This window comes from Tyto alba, unplaced genomic scaffold, assembly GCF_018691265.1.
Source record: "Tyto alba isolate M040663 unplaced genomic scaffold, T.alba_DEE_v4.0 Super-Scaffold_7, whole genome shotgun sequence".
In the NCBI taxonomy this organism is placed as follows: domain Eukaryota; kingdom Metazoa; phylum Chordata; class Aves; order Strigiformes; family Tytonidae; genus Tyto; species Tyto alba.
Genome location: NW_024881328.1, coordinates 29,971,110 through 29,995,849, shown reverse-complemented (window position 1 = coordinate 29,995,849; position 24,740 = coordinate 29,971,110). Strand labels below are relative to the sequence as shown.

The 24,740-nt window shown below is 49.3% G+C and overlaps 1 protein-coding gene across 2 annotated transcripts in view; it reads left to right on the top strand.

The window, feature by feature from the left end:
• The first annotated feature begins 21,596 nt into the window (after positions 1-21,596).
• KLF7 (Kruppel like factor 7) overlaps positions 21,597-24,740 on the top strand; it is a 64,421-nt gene continuing 61,277 nt past the window's right edge. For both annotated transcript variants that reach the window (XM_033010906.2, XM_033010907.2), the window contains exon 1: positions 21,597-22,009. In XM_033010906.2, the coding sequence (XP_032866797.1) occupies positions 21,908-22,009 (102 nt within the window). In that variant the 5' untranslated portion in view covers positions 21,597-21,907. The remainder of the gene's footprint in view (positions 22,010-24,740) is intronic.

Genomic DNA, 24,740 nt, shown 5'->3' with positions numbered 1-24,740 from the left:
GGGCAAGGGGGCAGGGGGGGCATGAGACATCTGTCCAGAGTCAGGATCCAGCCAGGACAGGATCTCAGAGCCGGGCTTGGGGCACGCTCCCCATGCCCTGGGGCAGGCAGAGCCTTTGCTGGTGCAGGCTGCTGGTTTTGGCTCTGGGCTTGCCATGTGCCTGGGGTCCTGCTCCAGGCTGGAGGCTCCTGGGCAGGACAGTAGCGTAATTAACTGCTAATTCTCCTCCTCCCTGGATTTGTTCAGCTCTGCTAGGTCTCCCTGCTGCTGCTTCCAGGCATTTCATTGCCTCCCAACTCCTTCCCACTCACCCTCTTCCATCCCAGGGCTGCTCTCTGAATCCACTAAAGCTGCTTCTTGGGTCTTACACTAATTTTAACAAAGGCTCTTCCTTACCCTGGGGATTTTGCTAGTGTCTCTGTCAAAGATGCCTTTGAAAGCTTTGCTACATGTGCTCACTAATAATTTAGTGTTTGGCTTCTGCATGGTTTCCTACAGTTCTCCTGGCTTCACCAGTCTCCCTCTTGCTTCACTCATCTTCTTCCTCACACAGGTTGGGAGCAGGAACCAGTTAATATTTGATTGCCCCCTGACTGCTGTGTCTGGGAAACATTGGGGGATCAGCCACAGCTGCCCAAGGAGGGAGCAGGAGACCCCCTAGAGCTATTTGCAGCCTTCCCAGATGTCTCACTTTGCTGCCTTTGTGCCTCGTGATGCCCCATCTCCTTGTCCCTCCCCACACCCACTCCCCGAAGGTCTGTTCTCCCTGTTGATAATCCATTATCTACATTTAATGCCTTGCTTACGTCCTCCCCTTTGTCTGATGGTGAAACCCCGACCAGATGTGAAGCTTCTTCTGTTACGAATGGCAAATCCTTTTGCAATAGCTGGTTGGAAAATGGGGAAACTGTTTTAATGAAATAAAAATTGAAACACTGGACTAAATTTCATTCTGCGTGCCTCACAAAGAACAGGTTTTGTTTGGCATTATTTCTATCTTTTTACAGAAAATCACTGTTTAGAACTGTGGCTCCAAAGATGGGTTTGTATTGTCAGTACTTGCGCTGCTAAATGTTTCCTTTGCTGGTCCAGTGCAGCTACTATTTCTCTTATGGTCCACTTGACTCTAAAAAAAAAAAAAAAAAAAGGCACCAAGACATGGAAGGAAAAAATGTAAATGTTCTGTTACGTGTTCAGACCTTAGAAAACTGAGGTCAACAGTAACATTTCCAGAAACAGGATTGCCCTCTGTGTGTGCTGAGCGCACCTGGGTGGATGCGTAGATGGGCTCCAGGAACGGGGTGAAGCGCTACTCAGAGAGGAAGGTCTCCAGTTAACCCGCAAACTGTGTTTTTCTCATTTGGCATAATTTCCAGAGTCCTCCTGCAAACTTCCTCGCTGATATAATAAGGTGTTAGGTTGCCCCATAGTGCCACCCTCACGCAAAGTTGCCCTCACCCAAATTACTATTAAAATTTAACAGCATGGGCTGCTATGCAGCTGCAGAGCTTTACAGCAGCAGCAGAAACACCCGAACAAAGCCCTTGAGAGCCAGCAGACAGAGCCATGCCACACTGGGCCAGCACCTGAATGGAGACCCCCAAGCTGGAGGCACGCAGATAAGGCGTCAGCACGTTCTCCTTTCTGGTGAGCCAGCACTAGAACGGCACTTTGGTCTTTCATTTGGGCTGTGTGCGCTGAGATCTGCATCATCTTTTTTGCTGAGACAGGTGGTAAGAGTAGATCCTGGACCGCAGGACCCCTAAGCACTGCCAGCAAGCTGGGAGAGAACTGTCCTCCCGACCAAATGCTTATTCTCATCACTACAGATGTGCCTATCTATGTTTTTCTTTCAGATGCAAGCATTCATTTTTGCAGCTAGTCAGAAATTCACTGACAAGTGCCAGCCTGAAATGTTTCATCTTCTGTTCAATGAACTGTCACTGAACCAAAAACAAAAGATCTGCAAGGACACGCATGGGCTCCTGGTGGGTCTGCCCAGAGCCAGGATTTAAGAAGCCTCCCAGACTCACTCATGACATTCTTCCAGTTGAGGAGAAATCTAGCTAGTTTTTAAGTTTTGGTCTAATTCAGAGGATTGGATTTTTTGCTTTTAATTTCTGGATACAATGGCATATCCTGTGAACTGGAAAGCCTGTACACCAGCAAAGCTGTGCGTTTAGACCAGTGGAGGTTCTTGTGTCCTGTCACCTGGGATGAAGTCGTCGATGAACTCATTTGACATCCCAATGAGTTGAAACAATAAACTGAATATGCAAACTGCCGACATACACGGCAGCATGAACACCTACGCTGCCTGAGAGATTCAATGGGAACAGGTGAGGCAAAGGTGCTGGATTGTGACTATGAAGATGTCCTGGGGCAAGAAGAGCAAGCAGACAGAAAAGCTGTGGGGAAGTGTGTGAGCAAACTGGCAAAGGGGGCTGAGGAAAAGAGAGGGAGAGGTGCAGGACCACACACCAGCAAAAACAGCCCTGGAGTCATGAGAAAAGACATTTTTCCCTATGTGATTTTTCCCAGGTGCAAGGAAATGTTTCTTTGTGAAGGTAGAGGTCAGCAGCAGAGGTGTTTTCCCTCATCCTCGCTTTCTCTTCCCAAGGCCAGGAGCCTTTTCTGCTCACCACCACCACCAAGGAGAGGTGGCCATACGAGGAGTGACTGACTTCAGTGGAGCTATGGTTCACTGAACCACCTGGCTAAAGACTTTTGACCTGGGAGGAAATGTTTATTTATTCTCCCCATGCTTTTTTTTCCTGGAAGCTTTTTCTGCCGAGGTGCCCCCCCCAGTCAGCAGGAGCAGAGCCATCCCGCATGTAGCAGTGCCACCGGCACAGGGCACACGCTGGGCATTGCTCCACCACTGCAGAGTGAAATAGAAGTAGGTCAGGAAAGTAGGTTTGACAGAGCCAAGGACTGGACTTGTCACCTGACGTGCCATTGGTGTGGGAACAGAAAACTGCCAGCAGCCAGCGAGAGGGACAGGCAGCTGCTGGGATGCTGGGCAGAGCGGGCAGCCCCTGCCCTCCCAAAGCCATGGCACCGTACGCAGCCCCACTGCTGCACCCGCCTCCGGCAAAGGCTGAAGACCTCCGTGGGGATGATTTGGGTCTTGCAGGTTCCTCAGCCACCAGCTACACTGGCCTAACTGATACCTGAAACAAACTCCCAAGTCCAAGGTGAAGGCACTAATTACAAATATCCACTGGCTCCACCAGAGTGGCAGGACAGCACTCCGCCAGCCAGGGTGATGCTCCCCCTCGATGGAGGGGTCTGCCACCGGTCACAGATAGGGGAACAGAAATCACCAAATGGGGACCCCAAAATACTTGACTTTGCCAGTGAGCCAGAAAATCACCCACCACGCTGCTGTTTCCTGCAGCAGAAGGCATGCTCCTTTGTTTACGACATTTTTGAATGGGCATGCTACCGAGTCACCACGTGCATTTCTGTGATGCCCACTTCAAAAGTCCTCTGAACATCTGGGGACCCCAGAACACTGGGCTCCGGGATGGGACTGGATTTTGCGGGTCGGGGCAGCAGGGAGGATTTATAACCGCTGAGGCAGAAGGGCTGAGGTTGGCACACAGCAGCTTCCTGGGAAGTTACCTGTGATAAACCCTGTGTAAGGGAGGGAGATTCAGATCCCGTGACCTCCAAAGCAACTCCACCCATGGAGACCATGGCTGTATTTTGGCGAGTGGGGCCCTTCCACCTGAGGTGGGGGTGGCAGCAGCTGGGGCTGGGTGGGCAGAAGCGGGACAAAGACCCTGCTCCCCGCAGCAGCTGGGGCAGGCAGCCCGAGAAACACGGATGCGGTCGGTGCTTCTTGAAACCCCTGTCCCTGGCTGCACCCCCACCCGTGGCTCCCCCCGCCCAGCAGCCACCCATGCAACTTTTCTGGGGACTAAAACCGGTGCTGCTCCCTCCTTGCTACCAGCTAATTGCTTTAATGCATCCCGAGGCACCCGCCCTGCCTCCCTCCCACCAGCGGCTCATCATTTATTCACAGGGCTGAAACCCTCCGAGCGGCATCCCGCTGGTCATCACGCTGTGGGGGGCTGATGCGGGGCGGCTGGCCGGCCACGGGGAAGGATGACATCATTTTCGTGTCAGGAGCCAGACGCGCGGGGCCGGGGGAAAGGCTTAGCCCACTTATCTTCCGTCTTACACCTACAATTTTCCCTTTCAATCTCCTTCCAATCTGGCTACTCCCACGTGAGTTACTAATATAGGACACACAACGGGGCTTCTCCCCGCCTGGCCTATCCTCATCTATTTGACTAATTAGCTCGGTTTCGCTAGGGGGGTGTGGGGGTAGAGAAGGGGAGAAGGGATAAAAGGGGAGGGGGGGATCTTGTCCAAAATCCACCCTTCTGCTCCATCTTCCCTAACCCCTAAACTGGTCAAGCTGAGCATGACTCGGCTGACACTGGCCAGTAGGACTCGCTGTGGGGCTGCTGCTCGGTGGCTCTAATGCCATATCCAATGCCCTGAAAAACTGGGGGGCACATTGGTCACTTCCCACCCCCACTGCCAAAATACCTGCCTGTAGCAGCAGCCCTACAGGCACTGGAGCAATATTGTCCCTGTCCTGGGGAAATTACAGCTCCCAGCTGGCCAGCGAGGCAGGGTGAGAGGGGAGAGGGTCAAACATCAGAGAGGTACTAATTTACTTTCCTCCTGTCCCCTCCTGCAGCCTGTCCCTGCAGCAGGTCCGGGACAGATGGGAAATCTGGGGGACATCTCCCCCTGGAAGTGAGTCCCAGACCTCCCAGTGCCAGGACCTACCATCACCAAAACTACCTGCATCTGGACCGGTGGCACTTGAGAAGCTTTACAAGTCGTTCTCGGTGGGGAATGAGTGGTTAATTACCACGCGCCACCACTGTTAACCTCTGCAAATAAGTCTAATTATCACAGATTAATGAACAAAGCACAGGCACATCCAAGGAGCAGTCACTGAGGGTCTTTCCAGGGCCACATTTCATTATCTTTCTGAGTGTTGCCATCCTGCCTCCCCCACTCCCCGCCCCCCATTGATGCTCCAGCTGGTCCCTGAGAAATGTGACCCCAGAGCTCCTGCACTGCCACAGCAGTGGAGAAACCCCATCGGGTACGCCGGGGAAGGCACAAAACCAGGGTCCTCGATGGCTCCCAGAGCTTTTCCTACAGACGTCAGCGTGGACTTACAAGGATGCTTGCACATCAGGGCTATGTCCTCGCATGATGTTATGGGGAGCCCTGTGATGTTTGGATTGTGCCCACCCCAGAGGCTCTAGCTTTTTCGGGTAAATAACCCGATGAGATCCTCCTGCCTCATCCGGGACACAAAAAAATAAATAAAACAAAAAACCTAAAGCATGTCATTAGCTCTTGTGGTCACAGGGAAAAGCTCAAGTGAATCTCACAGGCTGAGAAAGCAGACAAAGGAAAAAAGGACTGTGGTTATCGATTTTTTTTTTTTTTTTTTTTTTTGTTGCTTGTTTGTTTGTTTTTGTTTTTGTTTTGTTTTTTTTTTTAAAGCCCAGTCCTTCCCCACCACTGCCTTACAAGAGCCCGTGGCTGGGCAGAGGGGAGTCCTGGCACCCGGCACTGGATGGGCAGCGGCGCAGGCAGCCACCGCGCAGGGCACAGCCGCAGAACCGGGCTGAAGATGGCAGGAATTGCTGAAGCCTGGGGCTGGTATGGGATGCAGCCTCAGAGCAAGGAACATTAATAAATGATAAGATTTTACGATCATGTCAGGAAAGCTTACACTTCCAGCATTAAAATAAATAATGAAACATTTTTTTTAGCTATTCTGGCTTATTTTCAGCACTTGCTGAATGGCTGATGCTTTGTTATGGTTGCTTACCCATCACTCAGGAGCATCCTTTCAGATTTGAACCAATTAGGCCACACTCACCTTGACGAGCACTGCTACAACACACGCACACAACTGCTGTACTGAGGCTCCCATGCCAGCAAATCGATGGAGCCTTTTCTCATTACCCTGCCTGAATTTAAGAAGTTGTTAGCTCCATCTTCACGTGATCTGACGCCGGGAGGGGTTTGCCAGGAGGGAAGGGAAATGTGCACGTGAGGACGTGCATTTTTGCAACCACTCCCCACAGATGAGCCCCACTGGCTTTGGCCACATCAGGATTGCACATGTCCCATCACCTCCCTTGTGGTGGTTTTGCTGCTGAGCAGCACAAATGCGTCCCCAGCTTTGACACACTCTTGCGGGGAGGAAACCAGCAGATGTAGAGGAAGCTGAATGGGCAAATGAATGTTAAAATAATTGGAGCCACCATTTCAGACTTGATGAATATGTTGCTCAAATTACAGCTCTGCCTTTAAAACAAAACAAAACAAAAGCGCCAATGAATGTAACATTAATTTAATAATAGAGAAACTTGTAAATAATGTAACACTCATTTAAATGGTTGCTCATGCAAGATCTCTTGAGAGGAGAGTAAGGGACTATATAATTTTGGAGCTGGGATGACACATGGTCGGTAAACCACAATGTTTTATTCATCGTCTCCCCCACGAGCTGGTGGGGCTGGCGGGGCTGGGGCCAGGGCTGGGGTGCTCACAGGCAGCCCCCAGCCCTGCCACCAGCCACACATGTGCCCCCTCCTCCTCACAGGTCCCTTGGGTTTCGCCAGCACTGTCCCCCCTCGTGCTGGAGCGCTGGTGGCTCCTCCAGGGCTCCCACAGACCGGGACCCATTCCCCCCATCCCGTGGACATCTGTGACACCCACATGTCTCAGACTTCTCTTCCCTTTGCTGTGACACTTATTTAAATGTTTCTCTTATCCTTCACCCTCCACCATGAGGTGGAATTAAATTCACAGCAAAACAAGGAATGCAGTCCAGGGCCAATCTAGTAATTACCATCAAACCCAGAGAAAACCAGAGCGGAGATACTCAATTCAACTCTGTCCCTTCCATTTTTTTAAGTTGCCCTTTTTTTTTCCTCTTTTTACGGCTGTGAGAGCCCATTACCAGCTTCTACAACTTCCTTTCACCAAGGACCTCTGGGTTTTTCCCTGCCTGCTTCCTCTGCTTTATTTATTGACATATTCAATAATTCAGAGAAATCTTATTTTAAATGCACAGGGCAGAACTTGCCCCCAGGTTTAAAAAACAAAACCTGTCACATTTGGCAAACAGCTGCACACAGAAGGCAGACATCAAACATATATACCCAAATATGTAAATTCAGAGAATCAATAGATATGGCGTATTCTTTATTTTCATTTTTCATCCAGAAATAAAAGCTCATGTGTAACATTATCATAATATTGCCGTATTGATTTCCTTGCGGTAAGGAGCATCCTACGAGACATGCCCCAGGCATAAGCTTTCCTCCCGGCATGAAGGTCAGCCTGCTGCCATGGGGACTATTCTTACACGACCAAAAATGCTTGATGGAGAACTGATTTCCAGGGCTGGGGTCTAACCTAGCATGACCGGTCTTCCTCTTTCTCCTCAGCCCAGGAGGCACCTCAGTGCCAGCCAAGGGAAGCCCTTATGTACAGGGCTTTCAGTTTGAGTCCCATGGCACCCAAGTGCCCCCCCAGCAAAAACCTGGGGTCTGAGCTGGTGACTCCCATCATTTGTTTGCCCCCCCAGTCCATATTGAACCTGTGCACTAAATTTATTCTGCTCCAATATGCTATTCAGAAGGTTACCTCTCCTTTTATAGCCTGTAGTATAATTATTTTTCACTTCTCTGTTGCCCACTACAATACACAACGTCACAGTTGACCGGTGCTCTCCAGCCATCACCTGCCGTGTAACTGTCCAGGTTTGTTTGTAGGTAATTGAGAAAGAAATGTAAATGCACCGATATGACTGAGATATACACAGCTGGTGTCACCAGAAACGGGAAAAAGCAGCGAGTACCAGGTATGTATGAGAGCAGTCCGTGCTGTTTCATACTGACTCATCCAGGACCGTTAGCCCCCAGATGATGCCAAAGGCAAAGAGGCTGCATTGCAAAACTGCTGGGCTGTGCCTCTGGGATTTCTTCATGCATTATCATTTTCATCTCGCTGTTGTCAGTTATAAAATAAATGTGTACATCGATAGAGTAGTGGCAAGCAAGCCTGTTTTGAAGAGACGTTGGCATTGTCTTATAAATGTCAGCAGCTGAACAGCAGCGGGCTCCGTCACCTGCTACTGCTTCTATCGCTTCCCTTTTATTAAAAATACATATTGACAATAAAAGCTCCAGCTAAAAAAGAAAAAGCCCCGCCCTCCACAGAAGAAAGACCTTGCTCTGCTCTTCTTGGAAAATCTTTAAACATGTGCCCTGCAAAATGACCTTACACATCTTCTCCCCTCCTGTGAATGCCATTGAAGTATGCTTTTAAAACGAGGCAGTAAAAAGTGAGGCTCCTGTAAGCGGTTTAACAGCGGTGCTTCTCACAGCTGCTGCTGCAGCAAATATTTGAGCTTTCTAAAATACTGCATTTCATCCAACCTGCCCCGCTCCTGGCCATGCCGTGCTGTGCCGTGCCTGCCCATGCGGTCGGTGCCCCCCGCCCCGTCCCTGCAAGTGGCACTGGGCACGCACGGGGCTTGTGCCACAGGCAGCGGGGATGGACGTGGCCTGACACCAATGCCCGATGCTTCTTGCCGAAATTTGGGGGCACTGAGTGTGGAGGGCTTTGCTACCCCCGGCAGACGGGAGCTGGGCTGAAGTTGCTCCTGAAGGCTTTCGTTCGCTTCTCTGGGCAGTAAGGAGAGGTCAGAAGCTTGGCAGATCTGGAGGGGATTTATCACAGCTGACTGAAGCACTGTGGATGGCACTGTTATAGTTTTACCGTGATATCAGTTTAAATTATTTTTTCCTTTTTGTTAGGTGGACTAATTTTCAATTGAAAATTATTTTTAAAAGTGGGAACTGCTTTCCTTTCCAAGTAATACAGGAGAGAGAATTTAGAAAAGCATCCCATGGAAGCAAAGGGGCTTTATTTCAACAGTCCCTGCTTAAAACCTACTTGAGTTTCTGTCTCTTTTTTACTGATTTCCTTCATCAGGCATCTCGAGGAAAGAAGGCCAGCGATGCTTTAGAAAGGTGGCTTACTGTACACAGCCCACTGGGCATTTCAGACTCTCACGCGTATCTTGGGTTTGCAGTGGAGACGCTGTTAAACAAATGATGGTCATGCCTGCAGTTTGCATCCCTTCACACCTCTGTATCAGAGAACCAGAAAGATGCAAGTCCCAGCACCTTCACAGAAACCCCAATGAAAATACGTTGCTCAGGAACATGAGCATGTGAACACCATCACATAAATGTCAAGTGAATCCCAAACATAGGCCATTTGTAAACTATCTGACTGCAAGTCAAATCCTTTTATGGTTAGAGGAGCATTTAATATACTATGAACAGTTTAAAGTTAGCATTTCATATTCAAAGTGATTAATGGCACCATATTGTATTTCAATTACTATGAGATACTTCCCTATAATAAACGATGACAATAATATTCACATTAAGTCAATAAAAAGCATCTTCAAAGTGTGATGTATAAGTGCCATTATCACAGCCCAATGTGAAAGCATCATACAACAAGTTAGCAACACCGATAACAGAAATGCCAGCACCCAAAGGTAGAGGATCGTTCAAGGCAGAGGTATTGTCCTCTAGCTTGGGAAGCTGTACCAGCTTCCCCACTGCTCCTAGGTACAACTTCATAAACTCCAGCCTGTGAATTGATGAAATGGGAACTGCAAGCACCGACATCCTACAGTCATTTCCTCGGCATTAGTGCTGATAAGAGCTGCACAACAGGTCACACCAAAGCCTTCCGTAATCTCTTCTTTCACGTGAAACCTCATTAACTGAAAAGGGAAATTATTTTTGCTCATACCGTTTTAACCTGCTGGCTTGCTTGCTTTTTAATTGCTTGCACTGATTTAACTTGAGTGCCCAAGAGCACGCCAAAACAGCTGCTTTCCACAGCCTCATACCTAGAATATTGTTACATTCCCCATCAGGAAGTGGAAAACTGGGGAAAAAAAAAAAATCAAACCCAATAAAATATTTAATTTCAATAAGCAGTGAATTGTTTTGCCTTGGCATCTTAATTTAATTCTGTTTCATTTGACTAAAATAAAAAGACACTTGGCTTAGATGTCAAAACAAAACAGCATATATCAAAAATTAGATACAGCATTAAATATAATCTAGAAAAATATAATGATAAATTAATAACCGTTATGAACAGTGTATTTATAGGTAGCAGAAAATGTAGCAAAGTGGGAAGGTAGAAGTAAAACATTTTTGCATCATGAAAATGACAATTCTGTCTCTATCAAAACAAGACATTTTACCATTATCAAAACAAAACGGAAAACCCCAAATGATTCATTTTGACTTTCCTGTTGAAAATTATGTCCAGATTGGCACATTCTCATGAAATGTCTCAGTTTCAAAAAAGCTGCTTTTTCTTTGGGTGAAAATTCACTTCTGATGGAGACCTCTGCAGGTACTCCTGCTGAAGGGCTTGGGAGAGAAGGTGCCTCTGGTCACACTTGGCACCTCTGTCCCTCTGGTTAATGATCTGGGCACACTCGCTCCGCTCAGAGGAGGCTGGACTCAACAGTCCCCCTGTTTGTAAGGTAAAATATATGCAAGTTGCCGCCCCATGCCACAAAAAGCAAGGCTTGCCCTTCGGTGCTACCACTAAGAAGCGATGAGCAATGCATCCATAACAGTGGTATTTCATAAAACTCTACAAGGAATTTTATTTAAAAAAAAAAAAAAAAAAAAAAAAAAAGAAGATGAAAACAGAGAGAGAAAATAAATTTATTTTCTTTACAGGTCAGCTTTAACATACCCAGTTGTGGGGATTGCAGGAGAGTGAGGAAATCTCGGAGGGAGCCATTATCCGTAGATCACTGCTGGGGCAGACCATAACGGCCGCTCCCCAGCTATCAGAAGCGATTGTTTCAATAGGCATCCATCCTGCAATCGATGGCAAGACAAATGGTGATGCCCCTCCAGACTCCCGCTGGTCTAGCGGTGAGGACACGGCCCTTGGGTGCCGAGGGGACGGGAGCCCCTGGCCTCGCCACGGTGAGGACACAGCCCCCGGGTGACGAGGGGACGGGAGCCCCTGGCCTCGCCACGGTGAGGACACAGCCCCCGGGTGACGAGGGGACGGGAGCCCCTGGCCTCGCCACGGTGACCTGGGCAGTGAGGACCGTGCGGGTGCTTGCTGCGCAGACCGGGGCTGGCCTTGCAGAGCTTCCCCACGCAGCTGGGCCCGAGGTGGCTGGTGCCCTCCTGAGGGTGGACGGCTGTAGCTGCCCACCGCGGCCACGGGAGCGTTGCTTCTGCAGTCCTGCATGGAGATGCCTCCACCAAGGTGGTCTGCAAAGCACCGCTGAGCTACCCGGTACCCTGCACCACAGCCACGCAGCTGCAGCCCTGCGCTACAGACTGCCGCTGTTTTGTAAATCCCTGACATTGTGGCCAGTGGCTTTTATTAAAATAAACACTTAGACAACTAGGACCTGGTAGAGACCTCAGCACTGCCTCCTGGTGCCGCAGCCACCAAGGTCTGCATCGGTCCTGCACAGACGCGTGGGGTGACCACATGGGCTAAGCTGAGAACCACATTGTATTGAAACCCTCCCACGGTGCCTGTTCATTTAGAGATTTGAGGGATCCTCACCTACTTTCCTGCAGCCACTGAGCAGTATGCCCAGGGACATGCACCATGTCTACCCTAAGGACCAATTCACCGCAGTGACATCAATGTAATTTTATTCACTGTCTGGTCTGAATAAGAAAATACCAGCTGCTTCAACAAGTCTGTATTTAAGGTTTTATTTCCAAATATGGCTTTATTTTGTATCCCTAGACTTTTCTACCAGCTTGTCCAAAGCAGGAACAAAACATGCAAGACAAATACAGGGGCTCCATGCCCTGACACATACTCTGTCCAAGTCCAATTTAAAGTGGAAATTACCGGTAGAAAACAAAGAAACCTCCATAGTTTATCAGTCCTAATACAATTAATGCTAATAATGTAGGCTACTAATAACAGTACGTTGCTCTCTTCAACACAAATCAAACTTGTACTGGTTACTGCACAGCTGAGAAATGGAGGCAGGCATAGCAGTAAAACACAAGTTGAGTCTCCAGGTCAAACCAGACCATGCTCTGATCATACTGCTCCTCGCTTTTCAAGTTTCATATTATTAATTTCTTGAAACACATGTTCCTACTTAAGCCTATGGGAAATTTGCCATTGACTTCAAAGGGACCTGGAGTGAGCTCCTGCAGCAGTCACTCTCCTTAAGGAGAAGGACTGTGCATCTCCAGTTTTGGCAGGGCACTAGCAATCCTGTCAGTTTACAAAGTCATGGTCACACTTAACACTGAAAGTGCTGGTTTTTGTGGGAATAGTCTGCTAACCCTCATTATGGCAACTTACGAAAAACTCACCCAAACGTCTGCAGCATTCAGTGAATAGGTTCATAAAAATGATTAAAAAAAATAAATGCATGCTGTAGTGGCTATGCCCAGAAAGGAATGAGTCATGGTTTCTCCGGGCACTCTCTGCAGTAGGGCTACACGCTTGAAAAATGCAAGAGGGCAGAGGTTCAGCCCCCACAGTCAATCTCCCCAGGTGGCCCCTGGTAAACTGGGGTCTACCCAGGGTGGAGGAACTGAATGGTGAGAATTTTGTGGCTGGGGCTTTTCCTTCTCATCTGAATAGGAGAGGGCTCATTCCCCAGCAGAGCTGTACTGACAGTAAGGGCAATGCAGAGATGTACATCACACATCCAGGCCACGCAAGCCCTTGTGACTCCCCTGCCAAAAACCCAGTGATGTCTTTGTGCGTTGCCATGGAGAAAAAGTGATGTCAGAGACTGAGGTAGCCACTGAGCCCACTTGCCTGCTTCCAAGAATCTGCAAGAGCTTCTGGAGAGACACGTCTCCCTCTTCCTTCGCTCCTCCAAGGCTCTGCTCCTCCGCCTCTGAACTCCTGGCTTCAGAAATCACCAGGGATCTATAAGGCATGACAGGCACCTGCCTTCTGCGTGGCAAAGCTCTGGCAGGAATGATGACACCCAGCATCTCTACCCTTGGCCACCCACAAACCAGGTCTCAAGGCAAGAGGCTGCAGAATAAGACTGATCTCGCCTATCACTTATCATCCATATGACCTCTTCATTTCTTTCCTTGGAAAGAACAATCTCCCAGCTCACCTCCTGCAGGTGTTTACCTCCAGCTAAAGAGGAGAAGGGAGGCTGTGTTGGTGAACTCCACCTTATAAAATTATTTCCCCCACCCCTTATAAAATAATCTCATAACATTCCCCGTGGCTTCATTAGTAACAGCCAATTATTCACTGGTGGCAGGAATTGATACAGGTAGAAAGGACAAGGATGACACACTGCTGGCCACCCTGCTGAGCACTGCTCCAGAGGAAAGGACAGCTCAGCCAAGCTCCCACAAGTCCCAAATCAAGGTGGGCAGCCAGGAGTCTTCTCCAGCCAAGGAGAGCTCTGAGGGAGTAGGTACGATACCTACAGATTATTTAATCTGCCCATTAATCTGCAGTTTGAGAGGATACAGGGTTTATTCTGGGTTCTGACCTGCTTTGTGACTTTGGTCAAGGCTTCATCTCTCTTGCATTTAACCTGTGAGCTCCTCTGTTGTGCAACCAACACCCCCAGAAGAATGGAGCACTCTTGGTGCTACTGCCTTTCTATCAGCAGCTTGGTATCCATCTGATACAGCGATGCAGCATGCAACACAGGCTAAATAGGCATGAGATGCTCTGCTGGGTGCTGCTCACATTATAGACAGAGAGATGTAGACCCTCAAGGTAAGTCTAAGCCAAGGAACAGAGACTGTGGTGGGAAAGAGGCCCAAAGATTAACCCTCCCTCTTGAACAACATCCATTTTCGTTTCAGCAGTCCACAGTGGCCCAGCAGACGAGGGCTGAGCCCCAAGGAGAGCTTGGTTGTGAGCAATTTTTTTTACAGATTATGTCTGCAGGCCTTGTTCAAAGGTCTGTCTTCAAGTAGGATGAGGGAGAAACCCTGATGAGAGAAGGAGAAGCCTTGGAGATGCAGCTGGTGTTGGGACGGTAAGGGGACGCCCAAGGAAAAAGCTGTTCCCATCTTTCTTCATACAACAGCAGACCCCAAAGAGATGCTCTGTAGATGAGGAAATTCTGCAATACCCAGGTGATGCCCGTGTCATGCCAGCAGAGCCCAACTGTAAACCAGAGCAGGGACTGTGACCCATGGCTGAGTTTGGCTCTAGTCTCTTTGTATGAAGCCTGGCCACTGCTGTGGGCTGTGTGTGTTCTTGTGCCAAGCAGGTATTTTATTCTTCATGCACCTATGTTGTGGAACATGAAAAGCAGCAGGCAAGCACCACCAAGATACCTGCATACACCCAGCACAACCCGCTCTGGCAGGTGATCTCAGACCCTTGGCTTGCTGTGAGAGCAAGCGTGTGTTGACTGTGAGTGCCACAACTTCAGCAGCTTCTCATAAGGAACAGGACCAAGAGAGAAACCCCCAAGACGATGTGAAAACAGTACAGTATGAGGGTCTTGCAGCTTCCGGCTGAAGACAGGCTTTGCTTTCAATGCACTGCATCTGCTTCATCTGTGAAAAGTCTAGGGAACAAATCCCAGCAATGCAGCACTATCCCCTGCTTTCTTGAGTGCCCTCTCCTCGCAGGCACCAAGCGCTGTGAGTGTTTGCTGCAGTGCTGCAGAAGAGCCGTGCACAGCAAGCCCCCTGTGCTGTGTGTGCTACCTGTCCTGTGACAGCAGCTCTTCTTAAAAAGGCTCTTGCTGGTTAAAGCCAAGACAAACCAATGTTTTGTCCAGAGCAATGTGTGTTATTACACAAGCCAGTCCCTGGTTACCATCTGCTGAACCATGCCAGTATCCTCCTATTCTGTTGTAAAGTTTCCGATAAATTACTTGAGTGCAATCCAACTCGGTCATTAAAAGGCCACCAATCCAGAGATGCAACACAGAAATGTGTCCGTCTTACGTTTGCTGACAGCCGCACAGCATCTCCCAGGGCTGCTGGGACCCCATTCCCAGGCCACTCTCCAGCAGCATTGCTGCACTGCTGGCAGCAGCAGCCCAGGAGGGTCTACGAAGTGGTCACCTTGGGTGGAAGCCACGAGAGTCCAGCCTGAGCCCGAGACTCAGAGCTCTTCCTTGCAGCTCATTATTATTTATTAGTTGTACTGTAGAAGTACCTGAGAGCCTACTAATATGATCAGAGACTGCTTATGTCAGATGCTGAACATCAACAGAATAGCAATGATAACTGCCCTTGCCAAGAGGTTCAGAAACATACCGATCGCTTTGGGCAGAAGCGAGGGACTTGAAAGACAGCAGAGGAAGCAGTTAGGTCCAGATGGGTTCAGAGTTCTTGGTGGGACCCAAAGCAGATCTCATTTCTCGCTGGTCACACTGAGGTTGTACCTATCTGCTTCTGGAAGCTCTGACCCATCACCATACCACTCTGAGTGTAACTGCAGCGCTCTCCTGGACAGCACTGCTTTGCAATTTGCCTTTGAAAACTGGCACACAGAGACCAATCCGAATGCGAACAGCCACAGCCACAATATAAAAACAATTGCAAGAAATACGAAAATGCTAGAGCATGTGAACAAACCACAGCAGATGAAGCCTTCTTCCCCAAAGTGGACTCTCAATTCTGTTATATCCTGTATGTGCCTCGTGCCTTTTCAGGATGTGGGGTCAAAAGCCTCCAGGCCAGATCCAGATCAGGTCCCTTCAGCTGTGATTTCTAGCCTTCCCTTGGAGCATCAGGTTTTGTTTTTTTGTCTCAGTCCAGAGGACTTAGCTGGATGTTTACACTTTGAGATGGCATGTCCTGCTTTCTCACCAAACACCTTCTGTTTCTGGCCAGTGATCAGCTTGCACAGTCCACTGAGACTTTGGGATGCCCTAAGCTATGATTATGGTTTAAACCCATTCATCCCTAATCCTGGAGGGTGCTCATTAGCCACCCTGCAATTAAACCCACTGCAATGTCCACAGAGCATTGATTTGAAAGGGAAGGGGAGCCAGCCAAACGGTGCCTGTTTTTAGGAAGAAGAGGCACAGGAACCTGCTGTGCCACATTCTGGTCCCCCTTTCCATTGCTGCAGATCTGGGGAGTGGCTTGTGGCTCACTGGAGGCACCTCCACCCACACAGGCCCAGCATGGAGATGCCCCCACCCTGTCCCACCCAGGCAGAGCCAAGTGCTGTCAGGGGTGATGACTGTGAGAGGGTGCTGGCAGCCATGCCGTTCCCTGAGATGGAGATGGGTAAGGAAACCACCTCCCTGCCCTGTGCCCTTGGGGTGCCGTTTCTGGGCTGCACCTGCCAGAAGGAAGCACGAAATGCTGCTCTGCGGGGACGGGAGAAGGACATGAGGCCAACAGTAGAGGCTTTTCTCCAGGAAACTGAGGTCTGAGGAGGAGGCGAGAGGTTGGGAAGTATTCAACTGCAGGGGGAACAGGGGATGTCCAGGGCCTGCAGAGATGCTTCAGGCTGGGAACAAAAATTTTCTCTCTTTTGACTGCTTGATGTTTGTTGGATTTTGGTTCTCATCAGGCTTGGACACAGTCACAGATACATTTGGGTATCAGAAAGGGACAACTCTGAACAGCAGAGTAGTTTCTGAGCTTTCCTGCTGCGCCTCTGGCAGCCACTTTCTAGCCATGCCACCTTACCCATGAACTGCCACCAAGTCCTCCAGCTCCCCAGCAATAGCTTTCTGCAACTCCTCCTGGAGAGGGTGCAGCTGCAAATCCAACCACGCTCCAGTGGGCTTTTCAGTGCTCTTCCTCCCCTTTGCTCTTTGCAAGGCCTTACAACCAAGGGCAACCTCAACCCTACCAACCTGCAGGCACAGCCTCTTCCTCTCCAGGAGGGACACTTGGCCGAAGAACGAACACCTTTGAACATCCCTGTTGCAGGTTTTATGCACAGGAAAGCTGTATTAGCTCTCAATTTGAGATAGGGAAAGGAAGAGACACAGCCAGCAGCCTAACATGCAGATGTGACAGTAGAAGAAACTGGTAGCCTGGACACCTGGAGAAAGTGCTTTAGTACTTTTGTTGACTAGAGAACACCATGGGCTTTAAAACTGCATTATGAGTTCTGTACAGGGGATCTCAGTGTAGCCTTTTCATTGGTACCAAAGGGAGCGTATCCAGTGAAATGTTTAAATTATTAATTGATATACTACCTGATGGCTTTACGACACCTTGTCACTGCCCAAACCAGAGCAATAAAACACAAACCCAACAACCCCAAGTCCCCTGCAAATCAGCTTTCCCTGTCAGGCCCCCACTATGCATCCCTCGTCATTGCTCCTGGGCGCAGCAGTGCTGGAGGTATCATAAGGGAAAGCAAACATAATGACCAAAATTGTGATTCTGTGCACACCAGTGGCTTGCAGAGACCCAGCCAAGCACAGGGGGTGATTCTGTGCTCCCAAATTGGAGGGGGCAGGAGAGGTTGTTGCCAGAGGTCCTGGGGCAGGCAGTGAGAAATTCAAGCTCTTCCCAGAAACCTGTGAAGTCATCTCTCCTCTTTCCCTAGAAGAGCAGAAGGAACAAGGAAATGTTTTCTTTCCTTTCATGAGTACTAACCACTCCCAGTGCCCCCTGATGCCAAAAATACAACCCCTTCTCTTTTCCCAGGTGCCAAGACCCATCGGCGCTATTGGACAACTAGCCATACCACCTTCCTGCATCTTCCTGACATTTCAGCAAGTCTCAGGAATGATGAAGTTTGAGCCTAGCCTAAAAAATCCTCTCCCCGTCCAGGCTGTTCTCTTTACCCGTTACGAGACAAATTGGTGATATGGCTGAAATGCCCATCCTTACTCCCTGCCTGTCCAGCCTGCACTTTTTGCCTGAATTTTTGTGTAGTCCTCTGTGTCCTTGAGCCCAGCTGTGTAGCAGTGGGGAGGTATTGCTCCTCCTCCACGTCTGATTGCGTTGCTCTCCGTGATGGGTGGTGTGGTTGGGCTGGAGCAGGGAAGGTGGCTACCTGCCAAGAGTAAGGTCAGTACAGCCTGGGAAACAAAAGAATGCTTGGCAGAAATTACCATTCGTTACCTCTGGGTTAGCACAGAAAGATGCTACCTCAGGTGCTGGACCAACAGCATTATACCCGGTGTATCACCACATTCATTTTTTGTCTAGACTTTTCTACTTCTGCCAAGTGACAACCCCATTCTGCTTTCCCAACTGACCTCCAAAGCGCGATATCCAAGACAATAAAAATGCAATGTCTGCCTGGAAACCACCCAGGCAAGCGGCCAGATCTGTAGCTCAGCTCTTCACCTCAAGGCTCACAGTCAAAATCTTGCCCTCAGACACAATTCCTCCCGAAGCCAGCCAGAGCAGCAGACCAGCATCTGCTCACCGGACCTGGCTATCAGTTACAGTGCAACCTGGTCACAGGCCGGGCTCTTCGCTGGTGTAAAGCAGCTGAGCTCCACAACCGAGAATAAACATCACCCTGAGGGTGGAAAAGTGGCTGTTCCTACAGGACATGTGTTCAGCAGAAAGTTCAAGATAAGAGAGACAAGTAGAAAGGTTTTAATTGATTCAAATGACAGCTACTCAGTAGGAAGCAGAGGTGACTATCACTGCAGAGGGGGCTCCTGGGCTGCCTGTATGCACCGAGCTTTGCAACAATCCAAAGCACGAGCAACCCACAGCTTGCACAGGCCAGGTATCCTCTTACACCAGTGTTAGAGGGGATCCTGGACATCAGAGCACTAAACTTTGTAACATATTAAAGTGGTAGTTATGCTAAACAAGGCAAGAAGTGTAATACTAAAATGTTTTCCAGCCACAGGAATTACAGAATTTGAAGACTAAAATGTATGTTCCTTTTCTGCTTTTGTCCTCTGTTTCCTTGCCTAGGTCAGAAAAAGCCTCTGCATATGCATGTGGCCTTGTTCTGACAAGCTCTTAAGGATAAATGCTTATTGAAAGCTTTTTCTGAAACAGGTATTTCTTGCATAACCCTATTGGTACCAGAACTGTGTTGTGATTCCCAAGTGCTGCTCCTTTCCAGATCTGACCACCTTAGTCCAGCTCTCCCCACTCCTGTCCTTAAGTTTTCCCTTCCCAAGGTGCCCAGGAAAGGTGCTGCTTTGTCAGATTGAAGCATGCTCGGAATTGGTAACGATGGTCTGCAAGACTTCTCGAGCACTGCTCGCTGCGCTAACCTTCCCTCTCATCTTCCCACTAACACATACATTTACACATTTATGGGTATATTTATGAGAAAGAGCAGCTTATTATTCACATCCAGCCTCACACTTAGCTTTTCTAAGCTAAAGGTGCCAGAGACGGTCCTGTTTGAAGACAACCTACAGCTCCCTCGGTGAAGGCCGGGAAACAGGCACCGTTTCCACAAGCAGCTCGCAGGAGACAGCTAGCTTCAGGTACGCTGCCCATGGAGCGCCCAGACCCACAGCCTCCAGGTCAAAGCCTGAGCAATGGCTCCTACCAGCCATCCTGCTGCTCCTGCAATGCAAGCACCCAAACAAAAAGCATTTATGCAGAGGTGAGACCATTTAGTTGAGAAAACTGCCTATGTCCAGTCTCTCCTGATTACTGCAGCTCCTCCAGCAACAGCTTCTTTTCCCCCTTTCCCTCTGGATTTTGATTTCTCAAACTCCAGTGTGGTGTTTACTCTGCTTTATTCTGAAGTTACAGCTGTGTTGCTTGCCAGCACCTGTAAGAATTTGGGGCTGGTGCAGACATTATCTGGACTTTCTTGGAGATGTATTCTGAGCAGCGTTCTTCAAACACAGCTTTCAAAATCGTGAACATGGACTCAGTCTTAGAAAAGGCAATTTGTCTTCATCACCAAGAAAGAAAACATACCATGAACTAATTAGCACTGATGAGTTCTGCTGCCTCATACTTTCACATCAGTGGGACACCTGGGATGAGACACATGTGTGTACTAGTGGCATTGCACCAATTTACACCAGCTGAGCCCTGGCCCAGGCACTCTCATCTGGTTGCAGGAAGACAACAGCGAGTAGAGACATCTTAGTCATTTAAAGCATGAGAAGTGTGATGCAACTGCTCTAAAACCAGATAGTTTAACATCCCTGGGCAGCATCTGCTTGCCCTAATACCCAGTCCAACTCACACAGCCAACCACCCAGAGCAGAAAGGCACCAGGGGGACATTCATCCACCAGCCTGGTAGCTACATACAGCCCTGGCAATGCAACTGGTGGGACTGCAGGGCCCTCTGGATTCAAGAGCAACAAAGAGAACATGTTTCTTCTATTACTGAACTCTCCCCTCATCATCTTTAAATAAGCACACTCAGTTCTGCAATCCTTCCAAAAGCAGAAACGCAACCGTGCCAAGACCCAGAGCAATTCTGGGGAAGCTCTGCACTACGCTAACCATTTAAGGTCAAACAGCCTATTAGCCAACCCAAACCAGCGCTCAAAGAGGGCTCAGCTCACAGCTAAGCCTGGTTAAATACCACCAAAGATGCCTTAATAAGCACATGAGCGTTTCTGGAGATAGCCTGGCTGGATTAGCACTCAGCACTGCCCGTGCCTCAGAAGCTGGGTTGCTGTGGTCGCTGAACACAGGAACGGAGCACATGCTGCCTAGGCTGGCTGCTCCTGCTCAGGGTATATTCCAACTCAGCCTCCTTCCAACACCCTCATCTACCGGCGCATCTTTTCCGGGCCATCTATGACTGATGGAGGGGGGAAAAAAAAAAAAGCGTTTTCTCGGCCTGGCCACCCTCAGGCCCTGAGGACTCGAGCGCTAGTGAAGGGAGAGCCGTGCACGGCCGCACACAGCGCGGGAACGGCAGGCTGCTCGGCAGGCAACGAGTGCGCGGCCCCTTCCCCGGCCCCTCCAGCGCCCGCGCCCCGGCGGGGCAGCGCCGCGGCCGGCAGCGGGGCGAGGGACGGCCACCCTGCCGCTCTGAGCGCGTCTCTCTGCCCGCCGAAACCGGCGGCTACGGCCGGGCCACATCGCAAACACCCGCGCCGCCCCTCACCGCGCCGCGCTCTACCACTGCCGCGCGCCCGCCCGCCGCCTTATATAGCACCCTAAAAATAGCTCGCCGCGCGCCGCCCCGCGGGCCGCGGGGGAGGAGGTGGGAGCCGCGTTTCTGGCCAATCGGCGCCGCCGCCGGCGGCCCGGCACCGCCCCCCGTGCGCCTAGCGGCGCCGCCATTGGGCGGCAGTGACTTCAGGCGGGCCTCGGCCCCGCCCCTCCCGCCCCGCCGTTTACCTTACATGGTCACGCGCTGCCTGAGTGGGCCGCGCGGCTGCGCGCTGAGGGGGGCCAGGGGCGGGGCGGGGCGGCCGTGAGGCGGCGGCGGCGGCTGCGGGGGGGGGGGGGCCGGGTTTGCCGAGGGAGGGTGAGAGGAAAACGGGGAGGAGGGAGGGGGTGTGGGGGGCCGGGGGATGTGTTCTCCCGAAAATAAAGAGGGGAGGGGGTGGGGAGGGCGGGCACGAGCGCGCATGGCCGCGGCGCGGGGCTGCGCGGCGGCGGCGGGGACGTGCCCCGGTGCGGCGGCCGCGGGGTGCTCGGTGCGCGCCGGCGCCGCTCGTCCTCCTCGGCCCGGCCCCCGGCCCTTGCCGTCCCTCCGCGCTGATTCTCTCTCTCTCTCTCTCTCTCTCTCTTTTTTTTTTTTTTTAAAGTGTGACTGAAACAAAACAAAGCCAAGGGGACGCTGGATCTATCATTGGTTGATTTTCCTCCTCCTTTTTTTTTTTTTTTTTTTATGATCAAAAACAACCCCCCACCCGAGCAAACAAACACACACAAAAGCAGAAAGAAAGGGTCTTGCTCAGCAGCAGCATGGATGTCTTGGCTAGTTATAGTATATTCCAGGAACTCCAGCTTGTCCACGACACCGGCTACTTCTCAGCTTTGCCATCCTTGGAGGAAAACTGGCAGCAGGTGAATCATTTAAATTACTCCTGTAAATCTCTTAAGCGCAGACAGTCGATGCATTGGGGCTGCATTTCTGACTTTATTTTATTTTTATTCTATGATTCAGGGTTGGTATTTTTTTTGGTGGTTCTTTTTTTTTTTTCTTTTTTTTTCTCCGCGTGGGTAGACCTTTAAATTTCTGTATTTTTTGCCATGACAAACAGCAGTCCATTCAAATCTGTCTGCCTTCAGACCTTTCTGAGCACGCCAGGCAGCACCTGAGATCCGGTGGCATTCTTTGGGGTTTTGTTTTTATGATGACTACTGTTTTTATTTTATTTTTGAGCTTAGATTTTTGTTGTTGATGTTGTTCTTTTAAACAAGGCTGATCACTTCCAGCCAGTGCTGACAACTGGCAGCTGGTGGAAACAGAATAGATCATTCTTATTTTCAGGTAATTAGTATATGTCAATAAAAATCGTAGCCTAAATCAGAGATGGGGAGTGGGCAGATGTGTGGAAGCACTATCAAAAGCTTTTAGGCTAAATTCTGTAACCAGGGAGGTTCACTTACCTTGTTTTTTTTTAATTTTTTTTTTTTTTTTTTTTTGAAGGTGGGGAGAAACACACACTTCTTGCTGTATCTTAAAACAATGACGCCTTAGGCTGGTTCCAGTAAACCAGTGTGTTTTGAGGCACTGTAGGGGTAATATGCATACAGAATTAGGATAAAGATGGAAATCAAGTGTTACAAATGCATTAAAATGATGACTGGTGGCGTGAATAAATAAGATCAAGGGGAAGAGTAGGTTACAGAGAAGAGTTGTATAAAATGAACTATGAGCCCAAATGCATTGATCTATAAATAGTTATCAGCTGGGATTCTGAGGGAAAAGGAAAGACAGGATTCCACATTACGGCAGGGCACTGTGAGGCAATCCTGTTTCTTGATGTGATTTTCCAGCAGAGGTGATACGCCAGGCAAAATTCTGGAAACTAGTGTCTCTTTAAAAGAAAAAAAAAAAAAAAAAATCCGCCGGTGGTTAGGAATAGTGGAGTGTGGCTGGGATGACATGTGGTGCTAATGCAGCGCATGGACTCGTGGCACTATAGGTATAAGAATAATGGGCCACTGGATTTCATCTTGCCAACATTCACCTTAGTCTTGGCTAGCGTAAGGGTAGTGTGTGTTAGGTCTCCAGTAGGTGACAGCTTGCAATGTTCATTTAATTTTTCCTTAGAAGTGTGTGTGGGGAGAAATGTGCATGGTAGGGCTTCAGGGGAGCACTCAGGCTGTAGCATTGTCATCCAGCTGGACGGGGGCTGGATCTTTAAAGGGTTTACCCTAGTAAGATTGTTTTGGCCGCAGCTTTGTGTATGTATATGCACACACAGGAGAGGTTTACTGACAGCTACAGTACGAACACATTCAGGATTTAATTTGCAAAATGACTGATCCAACTTTGCTTTATCCTTTGAGGGGGAGGGGATGCTTTTTGTTATTAATATTCATCTCGCACATCCGTGATGGTCACATCTGCTTTCCTTTTCTGTTTCTAACATGCTAATTAAACTGAAGAGGTTAATATAATTTCATTTTAAAAATTAATTTCATAGCATCATTGTTGTTGAATCAGTTGCGTATTCAGTTGCATATTAGTAACAGTCCAGACAGTCCAAAGCGAGATAATCTGTTGACATAGCCAGCATGCTTTAGGCAATACTGTGTGTGATACTCTGTCTCCTGCTGCCTTCTTTTATGCGTGGAAGAGCAGTAGTTTGTTTTATACAGTAAAATGTACCTACCCAAGCTCACTGTTGTGAAATTTAAACTCGCACTCTCCTGGTTAAACCCCACTGATTCTTCACATATGTTTGAAAAGAGTAGTTGAAAATAATTGATTACATTTTCCCTTATTTCCCCTCAAATCCTCCAACCAGTGCCTGATGTTTCATAATACATCCTGTATTTACAGTTGTTAATTCCCCTGTTGCTGCCTGGACTCTCCTTGCAAACAACAGGCAGCAAAACTGATCTATCAGTGGTGAGAGCAACTGAATCTGGCCATACAGAGCACGCTGTCACACAGGCTTGGCAGACCCACTGACACAGAGACCCCAATTTCATTCTTCTGAATCACTTGCAAATGAAGTCAGGTCTTGAGGATTTATTTATTTTAGGCAAAACATAGCAACTTTGGGACACGGGGCGTGTGTGTGCATGTGTGTGTGTGTTTCTAAAGGTATCCCTTCAATCTGTTGGGCTGCAGCTGAGACGCCAGGGAAGAGAGCTGACAGGGCAGGACCTGATTCCTCTGGGAAGCGTCAGAACTGGGAAGCAGCAGCTTTAATTTTGAGTGAAAACGTTTGAATGGATCTTGCCTCGGCTCCCATGAAGAGCTCTGGTGCCACAGCCGAGCTCCACAGAGGCTCCAGAGCACTGCTCTTCCTAGCAGCAAATCAGCACCCCAGGAGATTACTTCGGTCTCTTAAAAGGGGGAAGTAGTTGTGTGGGTCAAGAGCTGGCTTCCGTATCACACTGTGAGCTCCAGTTGTGTTGAGATTAGCAGCTATTAGTGTTTGATGTGGACAGGTTAGTCCGTGCCAGTTCCTGCTCCTGGAAATGGTGTCTACTGGCATACCATAAAAGATGCGCTTGCCCCACTGAAAACCAGAGCACGCCTTGGGTTGAAGGTGTTGTCACAGTCCTGTCTTCCGTTTCTCCTGAGTCTGGACCACACTTTTGTAGCTGCTGGCTG